Source organism: Enoplosus armatus, chromosome 7 (assembly GCF_043641665.1).
Source record: "Enoplosus armatus isolate fEnoArm2 chromosome 7, fEnoArm2.hap1, whole genome shotgun sequence".
Taxonomy (NCBI): Eukaryota; Metazoa; Chordata; class Actinopteri; order Centrarchiformes; family Enoplosidae; genus Enoplosus; species Enoplosus armatus.
In genome coordinates, this window is record NC_092186.1 from 21819733 (window position 1) to 21841276 (window position 21544).

A 21544-nucleotide genomic window follows, 5' to 3' on the forward strand; every position below is an offset into this window, starting at 1 on the left:
TAAACAGGGGTTTTCCTACTCACTACGGTGCACCACCCTGATGACTTGTGGAAGATTCATTTTAAAAACACCCAACAGGCGGTGCAAAGGCAAAATACATCATTTGGAGAGGAAGTCTACAGCAGATTTGTGGCCTTTGTGAAAAAGGCACAATAACATCGGGACAAAGCAGGGATGAGGGTCAAACTTTGGGCACATGCAGCCTCTGTGTTGTGAAGCTAAACAACCAATGACAGCCTGATTTTCTTTTTTTGACGGTCTGCTGAGCCCGAAAGCTAGGAGAAATTGAAATTGAAATGGGTTTTAGTCACAAGAATGATTCATATGCTCAATGAATGGGTCTACATGTAAATAGTCAAGAGTAGACTATACTTTAGACCGTCATTATTTCAATCAGGGTATCAGCTGCAACACTGTATCCTTGTTTACCCAGTGCCCAACTGGTGTGAAACCTGGAAATCCCGAAATGACGGGTTAAGAGCGTAATGCGGTAAGCCTACTAAATCTCAGTTGTGAGCCCTGCTTTGATAGACATGGTGCCTGAAATTACTCCCCGCCTAAGGTAGCTTTGTTCCTGTCCGGGCAAGAAAGGGTTGGAGAGGATGAGAAAGGAAATGACAAAAAAAGTTGTTCCAAACAGGTAATCCAGCGAGAGGAGACTGTCGAGACACTGAATAGAGAAGGAATGCCATAATATGACGTATAAGCAGGGAGAACGTTGTAGATTTAACAAAGGGAACAGAGGAGAAGAGAGAGGGAAGACTACGGCTGCCAGTGAGAGCTGTTTCTACAAGCTCACAGAGAGACTGAAGGGTGCGGATAGCTGCTGATGGAGGCTCCCTTTTATGGATGTCAGCGCTAAATGGTACGGCCCAGGACGAAGACAGAAAACTGATAACGTATCATGGCTCTTTTTTTGTGAAAATAAAGCCAGAGACACTTGTGCGTCCTACCTCAGTATGTAACGTGTGCACATGTTGAATTCAACATAAGACGGGCATTAAAACAACTTGTAACCCTCTCTCTTATTCCGCCTCTCCCTCGTCGACATACTGTACATGCAGCCAAACCCTGTGTCATTAGTCAAGGTCATCGCTCGTTCTCCAATGTAAAAAAAGTGCACAGATTTATACGTTAGTGTTTGATCTATAGCTGGCAACGATTCTGCTTTGTTTACTTTGCCTTTCGAGTCTTTCATCTTGCTGATTTTTCCCTCCCTTTTCGTCCTCTCGTCGTGCGCTCCTGTGTTTCCAGTTGTGCCGTATAGTTTATGATTTGCTGATAGAGCAGGCAGGCAGAGGTCCTGGAGGGTCGCTTGAGACAAAAGCTGCTTTTCAGTTCTCAGGGCTGATAACTCCCAGCTCTGCTCCCTTCAGATAGCCAAAATATGCCGGCTGGGGGTTTGAGGTGAGGGCTGGGAAGGGGTGGATGTTGCTCCTGGCCTCCTTTTCCCACAGCGGCCGAGGTGAAAATGACTTTACCATGTGCAGAGGCTGTGGTTGCTATGTATGTAGCCCTGTCAAACTGTCGTCCTTGTCTTAATCTGATGCCTGAGGTTATGCTAGGACATAAGAATATCTTACTTAAGAGTGCATTCACGTTTCAGGCCAGTCACATGTGCAGGTTTTCATGCTTGTGCAACCTTAGCCAGGCTAAAAAAGGCACGCATGTTCTGATGTATGGGGAATGTAACGACGAGAGTGCTTCTGTGAGTGTGTGTGTGTAATATCTGCATGTTTTGTGGAGGACAATGCGAAAGAGTGAGAGTTCAGGGCAACAACAAAATGTGAGAGGGAAAACAAGGAACTTAGGCGGCTCTACACCAGGTGAGTTTTCCGGAGGGCAGCTGGGAGTATTTTTCCCCTCATTTAGCAGTTCATGAAAAAAACCACAAGCTGCCAGATGTGACAGAGGGCACGCACCCTGCTCACACACTGTAAACACACACACACACACACACACACACACACACAAAACACAAAAAATCTCACAGAGGGAACTCAATCTAACCCAATGTGAATATGTGTGTGGCACCGATTTACTCTATTCCAGCATAAGTCAGAGGCAGATTTCTATCGTGGGGGAATGTCCGTCTCATTAAAATGAATGTCAGATGAAGTAAACGGAGGGTGAAGACATCAAAGAGGTCTGCAGGGAGCTGAATAAATCTGGGTTTAAACTCACTACAAACCCATTTACGTCAGGAGTTTGACTATGAACCCTACCAAGAATCTGAAAATCGTTGCCTTCGAAGTTGAAAAACAGCCTTTTGTTGTTCAGCATTTGGATTTGTGATCGATTTCGTCCCTTTAAGCATCTTATCGCTAATTGTTATGAGCCAATAAAACACAGTCGTGTTGCTGCATGCAAAAAGACTGATAAGTGAGGATAGAGCTAAATTAGCTTCAAATATTTAAGTACCTAAAAACATGTACAACGACTTCTTCGATGTCTTAATACTTTTTTGAAATAACTTCACACGGTCCAAACAAATGCGATGGCTACACCGTGTACCTATGGCTCACCACTGACCTATATTCCCTTTGTTATTCCACATATATATCGGCGCTGTGTAAAACCGCTGGCTGCTAATTGCTTTCACATTACAGAGCAGCCGGGTGATCTTGGTGGCTTTCCAAGACCACCAACACTGGTACATGGGGCGTGCACATTTGCAAATGCATACCACCAGTCACACTCTGGCTGCAGGCAAACATGTAGGCTGTTATCTGCTATGTAACCGGCAGTAAAACACTTCTCTGCTATTGTCTGGGACCGTCTTGACTACCGTTTTTCTTTGAGTTTTATTACTGTCGAGCCAGGGAAGCCCATGTAATTTGCGTAAAAAAAAAGTGCATGTTTGACACATTAAAAGCGAGGAGGCTTCACTACACATTTCTGGAGGCTCCTTGTGTAAACCACTGAGTGATGTAACTCATTCAGCAAGCAGCAGAGTGCTTGTGTGACTTCCTAAACACATTAAACAAGCTTACAGTGCACTCATTTGCAATGGGTTATTTGTGCCAATTAAACATGGAGGGCAATGGGAAAGAAAAATTGTCCTTCTCTTATATAATCTCACAGGTCTACAGCTAACATGGAGGCAGTTTCTAAAGAATACGGCATAATGGCAGCGTAGCAGTTTGCTCCCATTCTGTGGGAATCGCTCATCTCATAGTGATGCACATAAAACCTTTTCATCTAATGTGGTTTTACACATGAACTGTCAATCAAAAAACAGAAATGAAAGACAAACGATGAAATCCTAAACAGGCTATTTCTAGAAGTGGTAAGAGACTGGTTTTGTGTTCTGAACAGGATGCATGTCTGGTGTTTTTCTCCCAAAATTAGCTTTGCAAAAAAAAACAAAAAAAAACACTGAACCAGAAATCTACCTATATCACCAAAACTTCTACCTGGATTCAAAGATACATTTTCCCATGTTCTCCACTCAACCACAACAAACAAAAACAGCCAAGGGCACACAAAAACTAAATGTACACGAGGATGTTACACTGTGCCTCTTTTGGTCACATGATCAGACAGCAATCACTTGACCCTCAACACAGCACTGTTTCCATGACAGCAAGTGAATGGAAGAGGTGTTTGTCGAAGACATTTTTATCTACGATGAACAATGTCTTTTTATTGATTATAAAAAGCAGATCTTTGCTTGGAATTTGTTCATTTTTGTTTAGAGAGCCACATCTACGTCCACACATACACACACACCAACAAATATCAAGACAAAGGACAATGTCCGCTCCTGCTCAGTGCCATCACGAGCAGAGGTTAAGCTAGCCAGCTGGCTAGAGTTAACTCAAACTTAAATTAAAGAGTAAATTGACTAACAAAGCCTGGGGTGCAAAGCGAGGGCAGTGGGGGGCAACGGGTCACTGCTGTCTGGTCGTGGACACACAAACAACTAAAGAAGTAGCAATGACAGAGAGCCAGAACAGAATATGCTCCAGTATATAACTGAAATACAAACACTTTTCACGACAAACCCTCTGCTTTGGACAGTGTTTCAGAGGAGGAGAGGGAGATGAAGACAAAAGGCGGAGTGGGTGAAAAAGCATAAACACGTAAAAGAAGGAAAGCTCAGGCAAACTCTCGCCCGGCCAAACTCCACCACAAGCCCCTGCCGCGAGCTGACAGTAGTCCAAACTGTTGAACAGTACCAGCCGGGGAGTACTTCGGACCAGCTCCACTATTGTTTGAAATCCCACTCAAATGGTCATGAATCACGGCCACGGCGATCAGTCTCGCTCCGAATTATCAGCACTGGCCCACTTCGAATCAGCGCTTCAACAGAGCATGTCAGGAATAATAAGCCACAATGCCCATAGCAGGGATTTTTTTTTCCCCTTTTTTTTTTTCCAACTTCAATGCAGCAGGACCCTTCAGGCTGCAAACATGTACAGGGACGGGCCCCTGCCTTGTTGCAAAACATCATTACACAATGCATGCAACAGTATAAACAGTTGTTCGTCTCAATGAAAAGCTCAATAAATATTCCATTTAAGTGCAGTGGAACTGTTGCTAAATGTCCGGAAAGACGGTGAAGCTGCGCCATCGCTCCTTTACTCCTATTATGGCTGTAATGACGTGACAGGTTTTATGTTCCATTAAAGATTTCTGTGGGACGGTGAAATGCTGAGAATCTGTATTCTTCTGTTAGAAAATAACGTGGCCCGCATGCATGGCTCAACATTTCCAAATGTTAGCCTGAAAATGTGGCATGTTTGCAAGCTTAAGTGTTGACACGGCACGAGTTTGACTTTTTATTGTAAGAGTATGCTCATTTTCCACAGTTCACATCATTTTTTTTAGTACGAAGGGTTTAACAGTGTACACAGTCCGAGGCTCTTAAACCCATGCTCCGGTTGCTACAACGGCGGGGTGAAACAATGAGCGAGACGGAGGGCTGAGAGGTGATGAGCTGTTTTGGGCCAAGCTTAGCGCTGTTGAGGCAGCCACGCAGAGGTTAAGCAAACAGGCAGTGGGATCACGCGGGCCTAAGCCTCTTATATAGGCCCCTCTGAGGAGAAAATCATTGACTTCTGATAGAGGGATGAAGGTCAGGAGTTGTCAAAGATAGCGGGGCCACCTTTATTTCTGTCTAGTTTCCTATCATGTTTTTTTTTTTTTGTTTGTTTTAATCAAAGTCAAATGTTTCCGCCTTTTGGTTGAGACGACTTGCTGAGAGTTCATTTAAGCCTGCTGTCAGTCAAACGCCTCTATGAAAATATTTTCTCATCTCAATATCGTCCCTCGCCCTCTCAGCTTTCTCTTAGCGGAGCCAGGCCCATCCCAGTCCTCACTCACGTCCTCAGACCATCAATCTTTTCATCCCTTTCTAAAAAAGTGAGTATTGGACTTCTTTTACTCAATGAACCTCTTCCTCTCACCCTCCCCGGGTTCCCCCCTCTCCTGCAGGGAGTCGCAGAGCAATGCAGTTTCATTTCCTGCCCTGCTGAAATCAATGCTTTCTGAGGGGGGGGGGGGGGGGGGGGGTAGAGTAAGGGAGTAAGGGATAGACAGAGACAGGAAAACAAGAGTGAGGTGTGAGAGGACTGTTGGCATGCAGGACACCAACCGCACTAGTAAGTAAACTTAAACTCAGGCCAGTTCCAAGTCTGTGTCAGCTTTGATAAACATCTACCGGGAAATTAAATAACTGTTCAAAGGGGAAATACGAAAAACAGGGGGATAAAAAAAAAAATGGGTAAACTCAATTTTCCCCTTAACACTCTCCGTCGAGAGCGAGAGATTCTGCGGAGGGAAAGAGCGGCATTCGGCATCCCACAGGATAAATGTATGAATTCCTGGTCGGGAGCGTCCCAGTTGACGAGATTCCTTTCCGCCCGCCCCGGGTTAAATACAGAGGTCCCCTGCATGAGCTAAACTCCGAGTGAATGAGAGGGAGGCAGTGATGAAGAAGACGGCATGAATTTTGTCACACAAAGACAGATTCCTGTCCTGTGACTATTCCCTACCCTTCTATTACCGTTCCTGCAGATTTCACCACAAAAACCCACAGCCGCTCAGACATCAAACACAGCGATTCTACGAGCCTCTGGTTAACACATCTGGACAGTCAGTAGCGCAAAACGACTGGCTGGCTATTCTTTTCACTCACGTTTCCGTTCAAAAAACAGACCCACAATCTGAAGAGTTGGGCCACGCGGAGGGCCATAACTTTGCCTTGAAAGAAGCTGCCGTATGGTGAGGCCATCAAGCCAAAACGGATTTAAGAGGCTACCAGTGACTGTGTGGGTATGGTAACAGCTTTTCCTCAAGACTGTGAAGAAAGCTTTGAGGGTTTGCCAAAATGTTGGGTGTCGAGCATACCATGATCTGCAGACTCCCATAGCTTGGATCAAAAAAAACCTTTAACCTTAAACTAGAATTTTGAGAAACGCAAACGGAAGAAAAAGGCCGACCTGATCATTGAAAGTTTTTCCCTTATGTCCTATAACTCAAGTCCGATTGATGCAACAATCCTTCGCCGCTTCTAATGCCACACAGGGGCAATGATTTCCCGCTTGGTGCTGAATTAGGCGGACGGCTAGCCAGCAGTGGTTTGCTAGATGGGCATTTAACAAACGGTACTTCAGAATTACAGCCAGTGAGCCCTTTAACTCCAGATTCCTCGGTCAGTGTGGTCAATACAGGATTAGAACGGATAGAAAAAGGGAATTTCCATTTAAATCAAATTTCTTATGCTCTTTTGTGCTTTTTCTATTCGTGCTAAGTCACTGTTTTACTTATGGTTTCTGGTTCCCGTCACAGTTTCTGTCCCTGAACATTATTGTCACAAATTTACAGAGACTGTTTTCAGCAATCATGCTGGCAAATTAGAGCAAAGTTGCCTCCACGCTAACTAGTTCTGCCGTTGGGATTAAAGGCAGTACTTGTCTGCTTAATGTGAAAGTTTGAGATCCCCTGGACAACAGGAGTGAGCCGCCAGTCCAATGCAGCCCCTCTTAAGTCTTTTGTGTGTGAATGAAGTGACTGGGTAAACACTAGCCGCTGGTTAATAGGGGGCTTGCTTAGAGAACAATGTGACAAAGCCTTCGGTTAAACAAACATGCTAAGGCCATGTCCACACTCATGCCGATACATTTAAAACACTGTTTAAGACCATGTCAGCAACTAGTTTTACGCAACCAAAATTGGTGCTTTTCAAAAAGACAGCCTTCTCCCGCTTTTGTTCACTTTGAATTCCTGTGCAGCCAATCACACGGTATAGTTATAATATCTATATTTATGTTTACGCTGTCGCAACCTAGACGACTTAGCGAGCATAATGTAGTCATTTGATCAATGGCTGCAGTGTAGCAACGAAGGAAGCAAACACTTCTTTGGCAGGAAGGCTGTTCTTAAAAAAATAAAAAAATAAATAAAACATAGGGAGAAATATAATGGGAAGAAGAAGTTACAAGTGATGTAGTGGGAGAAAGAGGCAGACAGAAGAGAGAGAGAAAGGCGAGGGCTAAAGGACCATGGGTTGTTTCGGACCATAAATCCCATCCAGTAGTAAAATACCTCGAAGTTGAAGCACATATAAACACGATCCTGCCAAACTCTTTCCAATGGAGCAGAAAAAACATACTGCACAACATACAGTCAGTGCCCACAGCAGGAAAAGTGGGAGAGCTTCATCTTTTTCCTTTGAAAGCGACAATAAATTCAAGATCCGCTGCAACACTGAGAGCAGACCTTCTACTCGCATTGTCTGCAAACCTGCACCCCCGATGGACGGCCTGAGCGCTGAAACAACATTGTGTCATCATGAATACACGTACCTTTACACTCCTAATCTATAGACAGTACACTGGAAAAAATATTGTGATGAGGGGATAATTGACATGAGACACGCCTTTAATCTAAATAGTTCCGTTTGCAGCTTCAAAAAGGGCCCGTGAAACATCTCGACTCTGAGTCCCCCACTGAAAACAATGAAATGGAGTAGGGCTTAGACATTCACAACCTTGTTGTTATTACTTTAGCAGATCCCCAAATGTATTTGGTGGCCAAAGTAGACTTGTTAAACCGACAGCTTTGAACTAAACCCCATTTACAGGAACTAATCTTCAAAAGACAGAATTCCTCAACTTCAGGCTACAAGAGGATTATAGTTTCTATACCTATTGATTGTAATTACAAAGCAATAAAAGACCAAAAAAAACAGCCATACACACTTGTCTGCGTATGTTACATAAACTTACAAAACTTCCTGAATGACTAAAGGAGAGTGCGAACCACAAATCAGTCCTGAGCCCTGAAAAGCAAATCCAGCACTATATATACTGCACACACACACACACACACACACACACACACACAATTGTGCTCAAAAGGGCTCAGTTAATTCAAACTGAACACAAATCATTAGATGCCCCGTAAAATTAAATTTCCTGCAGTCCAAACATCTCGGGTTTTATAATTTCACAAGCAGAGGCAAGTTTGTACTCCAAGCACTTTCCACATTACACAGTAATACAGGAGAAGTGTGCTATTTACATCATTTGTGTGTGTGTGTGTGTGTGTGTGTGTGTGTGTGTGTGTGTGAGTGAGTGTGCGTGCGCATGTGGAAAAATAAAAAAAAAACTTGAATGATGGAGCTGCCAAGAATCATTTTGGAAACACACAACTGTGAAAAAAAATACATGCGATGATGTTCTATTAATAACTGCAGAGTGATAAGTTTATACAAGTGTCTCAGTGGAGCTGATGGTTCAATGGTTTCACAACGTAACCACAGGACCACGTGGGCGAAAAGAGCAGACGTGGAGGCGCAAAGACACAAAGACTGACGTTGGGAAAGCCAAATTCTGACCAAACATCGCTCCCATAATCATCACATAACTGTAATGAACGAACTGAAAGAATGAGGTTCACATAAGATGCCTCTTGCTCAAATTAAAAGACGCTACACACTGACAAACCGTTACCAAAGGCCCGTAGGAGTCGTAGCAGGAGCTGGTGCGGAGCCACCCCGCTCTCAGTTATTGTTGAGTAAACACACACAGCGTAGCCAAGAGCAGCATGTCAGTCAGCCAGGCAAGAAGCGCCAAGTGGAGGAGCCACTCGATGGCCAAAACTGACTGTACAGACAGAGAGGGAAAGGGACAGTGTGTGTGTGTGTGTGTGTGTGTGTGTGTGTGTGTGTGTGTGTGTGTGTGTGTGACTGACACAAGACAGAATACAGCCAAGAAAGTCAGAAATCAGGGGCCCCATGCCAGCATTTGTCTCATGCCAGCCAGATAAGAGGAGTGCCAAGGAGTTTTCATGTCATGCTGATGGTGGTGGGGTGACGGAGGGGTTGACCATTCTCTGATCCTCTAGCAGGCGGAAAGTAGGCCTGCGTGTGCCCCTGAAAGCACACTTTGAGGGACAAACATGCAAAACGTTTCTAAGGAACACAGACCATTTGTGTCCACGAACGGCACGTACTCGATTAGTGTTTCCGACCCTTCAGTGACATTAAAGTTATGCAGAAAGTGAAGGCAGTCGCACTAGATTATGCTCTTTTCATTCACTTCAAATCCACTTGAATTATGAATGAACGGTTAATGATTTTGTTCAGTGTGAGTGACACATCTTTGGAGAATACAGCCGATAAAGTGAAAAATCCCTCCACTGACTGATAAGTTGCACATATTTTATGGAAAATAAACACTAATATTTTTGGCAGAGACGGCCATAAAGTTTGGGATATTTAATACCTTGGAAGGAGTGTGGTGCGGTACAAAGACCTAATTGTGGGTGGACGCAGATCCGCCCGTCTGCTTGCAGTGGGGGTTTCTGAAGTCCTTAATGCAATGCAAACAGGGCTTAAAAAGATTTACTCTGACACATATAGGGAAGTTAAAAAGCCATGTTTCATCCTACTCCCCATTAAATGAAACGTAGCATGATCTCCACACATGAAGCCGGGGCAAAGCTAGCCAGGGAGGATGCGAGCAAAGCAGTAATTTGATAAAACTGCAATGAAGAGCGGCCTCAATGAAATTTAGAGCCCTTTAAGCCAGCGCTATTCCCTGCAGTCCTCAACATTAAACCGTGCCAAGTCCATATGAGGAAATTGATATGCACTATGTGTGGCTTATTCCATTAGACTCATTAAAGTGTCACTTTGTCATCAGCACACTCTCGTACTTACAGCTTGCCTTACAGCTGCAGCAAAGGACTCATTGTATCGTGTGTATAAAGTACAGCAGAGAACTTTTTTTTTTATGTGGCAGGAGTAATTTGTCTTCCAGACAGCAGTCGAAAGACATCAACATAGAAAGTATTGAATAGAAGGTATAGAAAGCGCTTTAATTTGTAGTCAGACATACAGAATAAGAAATCGATGGAAAGGGGGGCAATATAATTTCAGTCTATTAATATACCATACACTGACCAAATGAATGCTACCTTGCTGCAGCTTATTCCCCCACTCAGGCCTGACTCTACCTCTGTTAAAATCATTGAAGTGCCACATCTATACAGCGGCTTCTCAACTGCAGCTTTTCGTTCCTTTTGTTAATCCAACGCTGCATTTCCCTAAACCCTGCAGAGGTTTTTCCTCCCTCTAACAGACTGACCTCCTGTGCAGACAGTAAATTGCAGGAAAAAAGGTTTTCACGCTTGGCTACACTCTGCAGCGGCAGAAACTTTATCAAACGTCTCCGACGAGGATCTGAGTGAACCGTGTTTAGCCTCTGATTAGACGCTGCCCCTCTGAGGGACGCTGACCGCTAAAAAGCAAGCATGCGCCACAGAGTCCGATTTGTGAGAAATAAGAGCATTTTTCTGCCAATATTGCGCAATTGCTGGAAATTTACACTTACCATTCACAGAAAAGGCTTTTGCCTGACTTGGCAGGGAGCAGATCTACAAAAGGAAAACCTAAATCAGGCTCTCCTTCCAAAATTCCTCTGTCAACCAAGCACTGACAACATATTATCAGGACATTCCAGCCAGCAACTCAATGGAAAACAACTGCACCATTTAATGGCATCACACATCATAAGGAAACTTCATATCTTGTAAATTCTGTAGTAATCAATGAGGTAGCCCTGCTCAGGAAACAACAGCTACAATAAGAGTGATGAAAAAAATCTGCAAGTCAGAAAAAAAAACCCCACTGAACATTAGTTATTTGATATTTTGCTTTTTCTACCATTTAAAGTAAATCGCCCGCTGGCTGTACATCACTTAAACAATTAGCACACAATATTCTCCAAACTGTTTGCCCTATGGCAACACTGAGGCACACCGAGCCTTGGCAAACACATGTGCTTCATAACGAGTGGGAAGTAGGTAATTGCCAGTGCACGACGTGGTTTACACACCGACGTTTTAAATCAGCGACATAAAACAGAGTCGCAGCACATGATTTATGGCTGTGTGCTGATTAAATGAATGTCCATGACTTTCTTCCCATTTCACATGCTCAAAATGGAGTCAAAGTGTCTAAAAAAAAAAAGAAGAATCAACCCCTGTCCTCCCGGAAAAAGACCATACATCTGTTTCACACATACAGTTCCTGCCGCATTCTTCCGTGTCTGCCAAAAGCTTTTAGGGATGCACACCACTTGACGCCCGAGTTCGTGTGGCGTGCACTGTGCAGAGTGGGAGCCGAGTTTTAAACAGAGTCATCTATCTGAACGAGATGCACCACTCTGACCATGACGGAGCCCAACATTTCCCAGAGCATCTGGACAAAATAAAAACTGAATACAGTCACACGTAATAAAAGGAGAAATCATAGCAATATCGCAATGACGAAGAGCACTGAGCAAATCACTAGAGGGAGAGGCTGATTCGCACATATTTTCACAAGGATGCATAAGTGCCACCATAATCTCTGACATCTCTTTCACCTGCTTGTAAACTGCTCCCTTATAATAAGATGAGTCATCACAGTAGCAGGGAGAGCAGGACAAGCTCCTACACACTCTGCCTGCAGGACTGAGGATTTTTTTTTTCCCGGGGGTGAAGTGCCTTTAGTGTCAACAGTGTGTCCTGTTGAAAACTGCTCTGAGGCTGTTCCACCCAACATGATTTATAGCCTTCCTGAGTGTTATTAAAAGGCTAAATGCAACTTTAAACATATTTCACATAGTCGCTGCCCTGCAGAGGACCTTCTATGTTCAGAGGTGCATGTCCCACGTTCAGAAACATTTACACAGTTTACATAGTTGGAAAACATTGCTGTCCATATGTTTTTATGAACATGTCACAGATTAGTACTTTGGAGCTAAAGGGCAGGGACTGAAGGATGGAATGACAGTGACTATTTTGAAAAGATGCTGCCCCCTTTTTTATGCGTAAATAAAAAGGTGCATTTACATGTGGTAATCTGATTGTTGCCCACTTTCAGGAGAAATTTGCACAGCTAGATTCCTGCAGGGGAGGGGGGGGGTGGGGCTAGGCCATGTCAACCTTTGTGTGGGTTTTTGTGCGAAAACACATGAAGAAGGCTGTTGTGATTTGCAAGTGAAGCAATGCCTATAAGCATTGAATCTTGTGATCTGTTCAACACGATTCCATCCTTGTTTAGCTTAGCTTAGCTTAGCTGGTAGTGATGCCTACGCCGTTTTTGACAAGGGGAGGGAAGAATCTGAGGGCTGACAAAAGTGCATGGTACGAACCCATTATCCAATTTCCTGCCGTGACCTGATCGCTTACATTAATCAGGATTTTGTGAGCATGTAAATGAGCCAATTAATCACAGAATGTACAGGTCCTTAAAATACATAAACCATGCATGCATTTATGTAAACAGAAATCCCCTTCCAGGGGAAGCCCCAATTGTTCCTGGAAATGTTGGCATTTGAACCACAGCAACAGACCAGTGACCTCTGACCTCTGACTGGAAGCTCGCAGACTGAGCAGTAAAGCTGACAGACAGCCGCGCCTTCCACTTTCTTTCTTGTACCGTTTGCTCAGTTGCTTCCACAGTGCAGCCGCATTATATCCACTGGCCACAGATCACAGGGCACTGCAACTCTTCTCTTCACATTTGATTACAGCTGAGCCACACTGTTGTTCACCCTCTGAACAGTCCCATTACGGCGAGCCAGAGGAAAGGCAAGACTCCCAGTGATATCATCTACAAACACATCCTGGAGCTGCTTCATTGGCGGTGAACAGGAGGTCAAGTTTGTGGATGAACAAAGCATCTTAACGTCCGTCATGTTTTGGTCCATAACCGCTAAGGCTGCAGGGAAGCTACGATTATTGGCATGTACAGGAAGAAGCCAGTATCAAAATCATTTACAGTTCAAGCTTTTCAGAAGTTTTCTGGTGTCCAGCAGTGGGAAGGAGTGCTAAAGCGAATCAGTTTTGCTTCATGAATAACAGTATTAGCATATAAAATGTAATTTGCAGGGTAGGTTTTGCATCTAAACTGTGCAGCTAACATGGGGAAAAAACACATTTCCACTGGTCTATTTCCAGATATGAAGTAGCTGCAGAAGCAGGGGCTTGGCTTTCCCCCACTCCATATTCGATCATGAAACTCCATTTGAAGAAGTTATAGCTAACTCATCCAGATAAGTAATGTGGATTAACATTCCTCCCTGCCTAAGAGCAGAGAGATATAGAGAAGACGGGGATGGCAAGAGAAGGGCCATAGCAGAAAGCTTTACGCTCAGTGCAGCATATACTGTCCACCTCCATTGTAAATAACAGCCAAAAGCATTTAAGGAGGACAGAGATAATCCAAACAAAACCCCAAAAACCTTCCGGAGATACTTCATCACTACCCATCTAAGAGGGGAGGATTGTTTTATACCTACTATACTCTCGAGGGCCAGAGAGCAGGGGGGGAAAAAAATTAAAAACGCTTTCCACAAGCGGCTTCATAAACAATTCAAATTGAATTGAGACTGAATTCAATCATACTTATATTAGTCAACCAAAAGCCAGTTACATACACCATCAGGCCGTCCTTTCTTTAAGATGTTAATACCACACACTCAGCCACGTACAGGAAAAGGCAGTGGACATGTGAGCAAAAGAAAAAAAAAAAAAACTACAACTTTTAACCATAAACCGGTGTTGTGTGTGTTTGTGAAGGCAGTTAGGACAAATTGCAGTATTGTTTCCTGGAGGTCACAGGCTGGCCTGTTTTTCCAAAAGTAGTCCCTGTGTCCTCATCTTACTGCCCTCCTCCCGTCCGTCAGGCCTGAATGCTTAACAACTGTTTGCCTTTTAATTAAGACTTCATGCATATCTTATCTTTAAACTGACTGAAATTATTGAGGGGGTGGGAGCACAATAGCTATCCAGCTGACTAGTTAAGAGCCCCCCCCTCCCACCCCACCCCATCCCCCCATTGTCTGCCAATGGAGTCAAGTCTTGCCCCGTGCAGAGGCTTCAGAATGACAATAGGACGATAATCTACAATCCAAAGATCATTTGCATGAGTGGGGAAGGCTGAATGACGGCAAACAGCTCGGCTTTGTGTGGACGGAACAAGAGTTTGTTAACATTTGATTTCAGGATCGAAAAACAAATAAAGAGTGGTCTTAAAAAAACGCGCTGGCATGTATGAACCCAATGATGGACGACTTTTAACTGGCTTTAAACCCACACGTCTCCAAGTCCCGACAGTGGCTGTGCGTCAAGGTTGACGGATTAAACCGTTGAATTGACGCGTGCTGGCCAGCGGAGACAGCGGGGGTTAAAGGCGGGAGGGAAAGACAAAGTGTCGGGACTCACCGGACGCGCTCAGGTCCAGGACGCTTTGGAGGAGCAGGGCGATCCAGAGAGCGCAGGGTGGACATCTCCGGAGACGCTGGCTCGCCGCCGCCCGAGTTGGATACATTCCTCCGGCTCTGTGTTAAACCGTAGCCCGCTTTTCACATCCGCTACACTCAAAATTATAATTTCGAGCCCCTCCAACAACAACAAAAATAAATAAATAAATAAATAAAAATGAACGACTCAAAGTGCAGTGACTTGATGACGCGTGCGCTGTTTTCCGCAGCTCTCTCAGCGCGCACCCAAACCCTCCCGTGAAGAAAGTGTGCGGGTCTGGAAGAAGGTTGTCTCCGTCTCTCCTGGTCTCTGTCTCTTCCCTCCTCGCTGGAGCCCAGCTCACTTTCCCTCTCTCTCTCTCTCTCTCTCTCTCTCTCTCTCCAACTGAGCGCAATCCTTCCCACAAACTTCACCGGGGAGACTTGTGCCCACAGGAGCCACATGGCTCTCATTAGCCAAGTGTCGCCACCCTGTGTTCACTCCAGGAAACTGCCAGAGGGCGAGAAACGCACGGGGGCCCCCCACACCTCAGGAGCCTTTTTCTGTTTACTGAGGAAGGTCGTGTGAGGAACTTGAAAGCTCCAGAACAGCTAGTAAATGGACATTATGGCCTGGACTGTTTAAGGTCATGACTGAACTTCCAGTCTCTTTCTTTTTGGTTAAAAGTGCAACTATTCACAGCAATGATCAACTACAAATTATGACAAAAACAATGACTCAGAGACAACAACAAAAAAACCTGATAGAGAGCAAAAAAAAGGGGATGTGCAGCCCCCATTGCACTCCCAAACCTGGAATTATGACCACAAATGAATGAAGTAACCCAAAGAAAGCCTCTCAGTCCACTTGCAGGCTGAGAGGCACTAAGCAGCCTCTTTGCTCGAGCTGCCTCTGGTACACATGACCTGCAAGGCCCAGTATTTACGAGGAGGAAAATATTCTCTAATGAAAAAGTATACCAACAAGGAATTCAGGGAACGTGAACAGTGAATTCAGCGTGGCCTTAATTATGGCACTCGTGATATTTCTGAGAATATCCCCATACGGGGGTTTAGCTTTTCTGCAATTACTGTACAGCACCCACTACATCATTTGCTACAAAAGCGCTACTTTCTTGAAAGGTGTGTCGCTGCGCCTTTTGCCGCTCAGTTCAGTGCCTGCCTTGCTGAGCAGTGCCATTGGGTTGTGCTACTGTACTGCTACCTGTGACAGCTTGACCCAAGCTCGTCAACGGCATGCGTTCTCGTTTGTCTGAAGCGCAGGCCGAAGTGATGTGAATGAATAAACAGCGGCTGACGGAGCTGAACTCATCTCTCGGGATTATCTGATGACGATCCATCTGGAGCTGATTAGATGATCACATGTGGGGGTGACTTTAGCAAGTGGATCTACCTTTTTTTTATAACAGCTAGATGAATTGCCCTCCGTATTAAAACCATGTCCAAATGTTTAACTCAGTGAACTTGCGCAGGATTTCCACCCAAGCATTACATGTGCGAAGACAAAGACAGACGAATGAAGGAAAGAGGGGGTCCAGAGAGAAGGGAATAAGGTGGCGTGAACAATCATGCCTGCATACATGTTAACTACAGCGACACACACACACACACACACACACACACACACACACACTACATACACACACGTTTATACAATTATTAATTCCAGAGCCTTACAGCATTATTAACCCAGCTCACCTTTTCCTCTATAACTCCACACCTTGTTTCGTTTTACTCGACTCACTTCTGGATTTTGACACATACTTTGTCTCTGCATGTGTGTCTGCACGCGCAGAGCACTTTGAAAGACTAATACCGGCATTTTTGGGGCAGGAAAAGAATGGTAGCAATTTAGCATCTCCGGTTCTCCCATATTGCGACCTACGCCATCTCATTAGAGGGAAATATCATCCTCTCTGGAGTATGTTTTGATTTAACTGAGTACAGGAATTGCATGTATGAATAATGCTTTAGACTGGATTGTTTTTCGATTGAAGATCTGAGAGAGGGTGTAGTGGGCTGCTCACGAGTGTCAGGGCTTCACCTCTGATATTCCTGCTCCTTGTCAGTCCCAGGGGTCCAGGACATGGTCTATGGCTGCCTCCTAAGGACTCATAATCAAAACCTTCCTTTCCCTCCTGTCATCTCCCTGCGTACTAAGAGCCATCCCAGGAGAGATGCTGCTAACCAGAACTTAGAGATAACACTGCACAAGCTTCCTGCAGACCACGTGATTGCATAAGGGTGTGTCTGAGTGAGTGTTGTGGGGGGGGGGGGTCTTCTGTGTTGGAGTCAAGAATTCCTATATTACTGTATACTGTACGTCAACACATCTTTGCAGTGTCCCTGGTCCACCGTCACTTGAGTGGTTGGGGAAATTAAGAATATGGTGATTATGAGGGTTGAGGGATACAAAGCAGCAGGTTGCCATAGCTGCCAAAGCTCTGATCAAAACCAGGGCTGCGGTCAATTCAAGCTATTCAACATGTAAACAGAGACTGCAGTTCATTTGCTAATGATGATTGAGCGTTCAGCCTCAGTTTAATAGGTTGGACCAGAGGTTGTGATTTTGGAAAAGTGTCATTTCTAAGAACACACTTCCTCTTGATTTCATTGAATTGTAAGCGAAATGGGCCCAGCACTGAAGTATGCGCACTCTTAGCTCTTAACTTCTTAAAAACTGCAGTCTGCAACTTCGAGGACTGTAAGTGGTTTGAGTGTCTATTTCTGGTGGATCTGAGCTTCTCTTGGACCGCAGAGGAAAAGAGGCACACCAGAAGTCTGTGAGAATGCATGTGCAGACATGACATGTGTGTGTGATTTCACATAACATTTCAATCAACACAACAAAGGGCTTTTGTGCGCCAGTGATATCACGCGCAGAGCACATTCAAACAAAACAACTCTAAATAACTGTCAAACCAAATGAAATTGGGCATGACTGATTACAGTTTGGAGAAACGTGTGAGGCGATGCACATCATATGTCAGCTGGGTTTCTCACTGAAGCGCCCTTTTCAATTTGCTGTTTAAGCAGCCAAATAAACTGAACCGAAGCTGTGTTTAGGTGGTTTTCTCTGTAATAAGGACCCTCAGAGAACTGGAAGGGGTTTCGCAGGGCGAAGACCTCACCGCTGGGCCGATCAAGTAGCGAGATTATTTCTGACATTGGCCTATTTTTCCTCCTTGATGTCTATCGACTTCATTTTGCCTAAAGTAGGATATGATTATTAAAATTGCAACCATGCGTGGTGAAAGTCATCTAACTTTCATGGTGGAGTGGATTAGGGTTCTGAAGGTCCCTTTGAAGAGCAGATCCCGGAGGCTTTCTCCGGCGGCCACGGCACATGGACAGGGAGGCCCTTTGTTACAAAGTTGGCAATGATGTCTGAGTCAATAAAAGAGAACGAGAGGATGGGGGTGTTGATGGCCTTTCAAAAGATATCTGCCACATCTTCTCAGTACTTTTTATGTTTCTCCCCTCTTTGCCTTTACATCCTCAGATGACTCTAGTAATTTGTGCTTCCATCTGATTTCCCTTGCATTCATCTGAGAATGTGCTAGCATTTTGCACATTCTTCAATCAGCGGATAACTCAAGACAGTTTCCGTCCCAGTTCAGACATCATTAAATGGCTGACAGACAATATCGGCCCCACAGCATCCTTTGCACCCCCAACCCCCCACCCACGCCTGTCCAACCTCCATCCCCGTCAAAACCAGGGTTTAACTCTGTGCTACATGTTGCATTTTCATGGGCTTACTCCTCAAATACTCTATCCCCATGAGGTGTATTTAGAAACATACTGTAGTCAGTTCTAATATACAACAAATGCAGGATGGCGGGAACCTTTCCAGGCCAATACTGTGGTCACCCTGCTTTAAAGCAATGGGAAATCTTCCCTGCGAGCAGGCAACACTCGTGTTACAGATACAGTTTTACAGAGCAGACAGTGAACCCTGCAAACGCATTCCATTTCATTTAGAATGATCAAGGAAATAGGTAAATGTATATGCTTTGCATTCTCCTGTTCACGGCCTCCAAATATGTGAACTTCCAGGCAGCAGAATAATTGCTTGCAGTTGAACACATGAAACACACAATACGTTACTGGGTTTGATTGTGTACTACATTTTCCTCCTTTTGTTTGTCTTTTTAGTGCAGCACACATGGAATGGGAATAAATAAGGTGATGAGAGAACAGCTTTTTTGTTTTAAGGTTAAGTCAGGCTGAGAGAGGACGAAAACACGTTGCACTGCTGCCTGTCTACAGCATGCAATGGATTTTAACATGTCAAGTATTTCTGGTACAGCATAAAGCCTCAACATCCAACTTCTCTTTCATCTCAAATCTTCGAAAAGGTCCAAATACAGTCCCTCCATCAAACACACACTTCGGAGGACAATTGGCCATAGAAGTGTGGAGTATTTGTCTTCTTATTGACTAAATGCCAAACGAAAAATGGATGAGAGCGGCTGTAGACACAAGCCAGCCTCTGCTCCATGCTGCTCGGCTCAACTGTGCGGTTAGAAATGTTCCAAGTCATCTCGTCCCGTTGCTGAACCACTTTTTATGGCCTCACACATCATCCTGTACACTTCGGCTCCAGACCCAGAAAATTGAGAGTGTTAAGATTGCGATGACTCATGTGGAGCCTCTACATCTGTTAATGTCAGGCTTTCTGGGATTGTCTGAGACTTTGTTAACCTCACACACCCTGTCAAAGCTTGTTCGCATCCAGTGGGCGAGCTAGAGGTGATATCTTGTTTTAGAGTTAGTTTCAGTTCCCCATTTTCTAGCTTTGGCTAAACACCACTCATGTTTACCACACATGGAAAGTCCAAAAACGTCTGTGTGATTTTAAATTTAGTGGCATTTTGCTGGTATAGTGAATAGAATTTCAAATTTACTTTGAAAGTAAGTAACTACTTCACTTAGTTACTCACATGCCCAGCAGGAAAGAAATGGACATTTTGGAATCACAAAAAGTGGTGAAGTGGACCTTCACATGATGAATGTATGTACAGGCAAGTATCAACACATTCTGATACAGCACTTCATACATGGGATGGACTATTTTAATTGATTTTAATTGTTACTATGCAAGTGCCCACTCTGTGTTAGGCAGGGGGTAGTTTATCAACCATTACACTGCTATACTGTAATAGCCCCCTTTACTCTTGAGTTTTTGGGTGGTTAGCCTGTTTGTTGTCTTACCGGTAGCTGTTACGGAGAGCTGCCGTGCTTACACGGTACATAATCCTGCATAAATTTGTGTTTAATCAGATCACCACACAGCAGACTTGGAGCCATATACTACTCCAGTCCAGCAGGATTACTGTGTGGGAGCCCCAGCAGCTAATTTATGCCTCTGGGCCCACGAGAAGGTTATTTCGACCGTGACAACCTTCATAACTTCCTGGAGAACAATTTTGTAATGCTACTAACATATATCCTCATTGGTAGCATCCTGAAGACAACATAAAAAATAATGGCCGTTAGAGTTCTCGGGTGATGACATTAAACGGGAATTAAATTATTAGTTTTGGAAGAGACAGACCAGGACAAAATGATTTAATGTAGTCAGGTTTTATGGAAGCTTCACTTTTCCTAATTCTAATACTGTATCACTTGACACAGAAAAAAGAAATCTGCATAAGTGGAGGAAAAGACTACCAGAACGAACCTCAAGGACCAGAGGAGTAAAACCTGACGCAGGGCCACAGCCCATGCTTTCCTCAGCGCCCATTTGAGGACTTTGAGAATGATGTCTTTGTCCGCCGCGCTGCCCTCTTCTCGCAGGAGTGCAATGAGCAGGCCACTCTAAAAACACAAGGCTCCATGCCAGCTCCAGAGAAAGCCATTTGGACATCTAATAGCTGTGGACCAGGCCAGCTTAATGTAAGCCTTATTGTGATTACCTGATGTAATGACAGCCAATCCAAATACAGCCTGCGAGCCATTAGGAGCCAAACAAGAGGAACACATTATATATTGCATGTCAGCCTGACAGGGTCTGAACAATGCAGCATGAAAAAGTTTCCACCCTGTTATTGTGACTCCTAAGGGAATAGAGAGGAACTGTTTAGGGCAGTTACACGTCCCAAACGCCACAAACTGTACCGTTGAAGCCCTATCCTCAATCTGAATGTAAACACAGAAAAACGATTTGAAACGTATTCAGATTTAGATCCGAACAGTCGACATTTGAAAAGTGCGTCTCAAGGCTTGTGTCAGTGAAATTACAGGAAATGTAAAATAGCAGTGATGTAACCTCGTCGCACACCAAACGTTTTCAAATATCTGCGAGGAAATACAACTTGAATGGTCAATTAGTTCCAGCTCAGGAATTTGTTCTATTTCCCATGTGTTTTTTTTCTTGGGGGGGGGGGGGGGGGTTAGTGCAAGCAGGTAGAGCTCTGATAGTTTTGGTCAGTATGAGTGACGTTGACACACATGACAGAAACTGGCGGAAAATGTGCGATCTGCGATTGAGGCCAATTTCCCCTTCGTGTTCCTTGTGCTGTGCGTGGGTGCACCCGATCTGCCACCCTCACTCCTATTAACTAAATTGTAGCCAATTCACGTCCAGATATGGTAGCTGTACGAGGAAAAATGTTGACACCAATCCAGCACCTGTAGAGTCTCAAATAGCGCATAGCTGCTTCAAACATCATTCAATCGCGTGAAAAACTACATTTCAAAGCATTAAAACATTTTTTTAATCTGTCTCAGCTCTTGTCTGTTTGTCTTAGATAGATGTAGCCTGTGGGATCCCCCGA

General features: G+C 44.4%; 1 protein-coding gene across 1 annotated transcript in view; it reads right to left on the reverse strand.

The window, feature by feature from the left end:
* Positions 1-14830, reverse strand: part of ror1 (receptor tyrosine kinase-like orphan receptor 1) — a 112249-nt gene extending 97419 nt beyond the window's left edge. The window contains exon 1 of the mRNA XM_070909103.1: positions 14725-14830. Within this exon, the coding sequence (XP_070765204.1) occupies positions 14725-14830 (106 nt within the window). The remainder of the gene's footprint in view (positions 1-14724) is intronic.
* Between the last annotated feature and the right edge of the window lie 6714 nt (positions 14831-21544).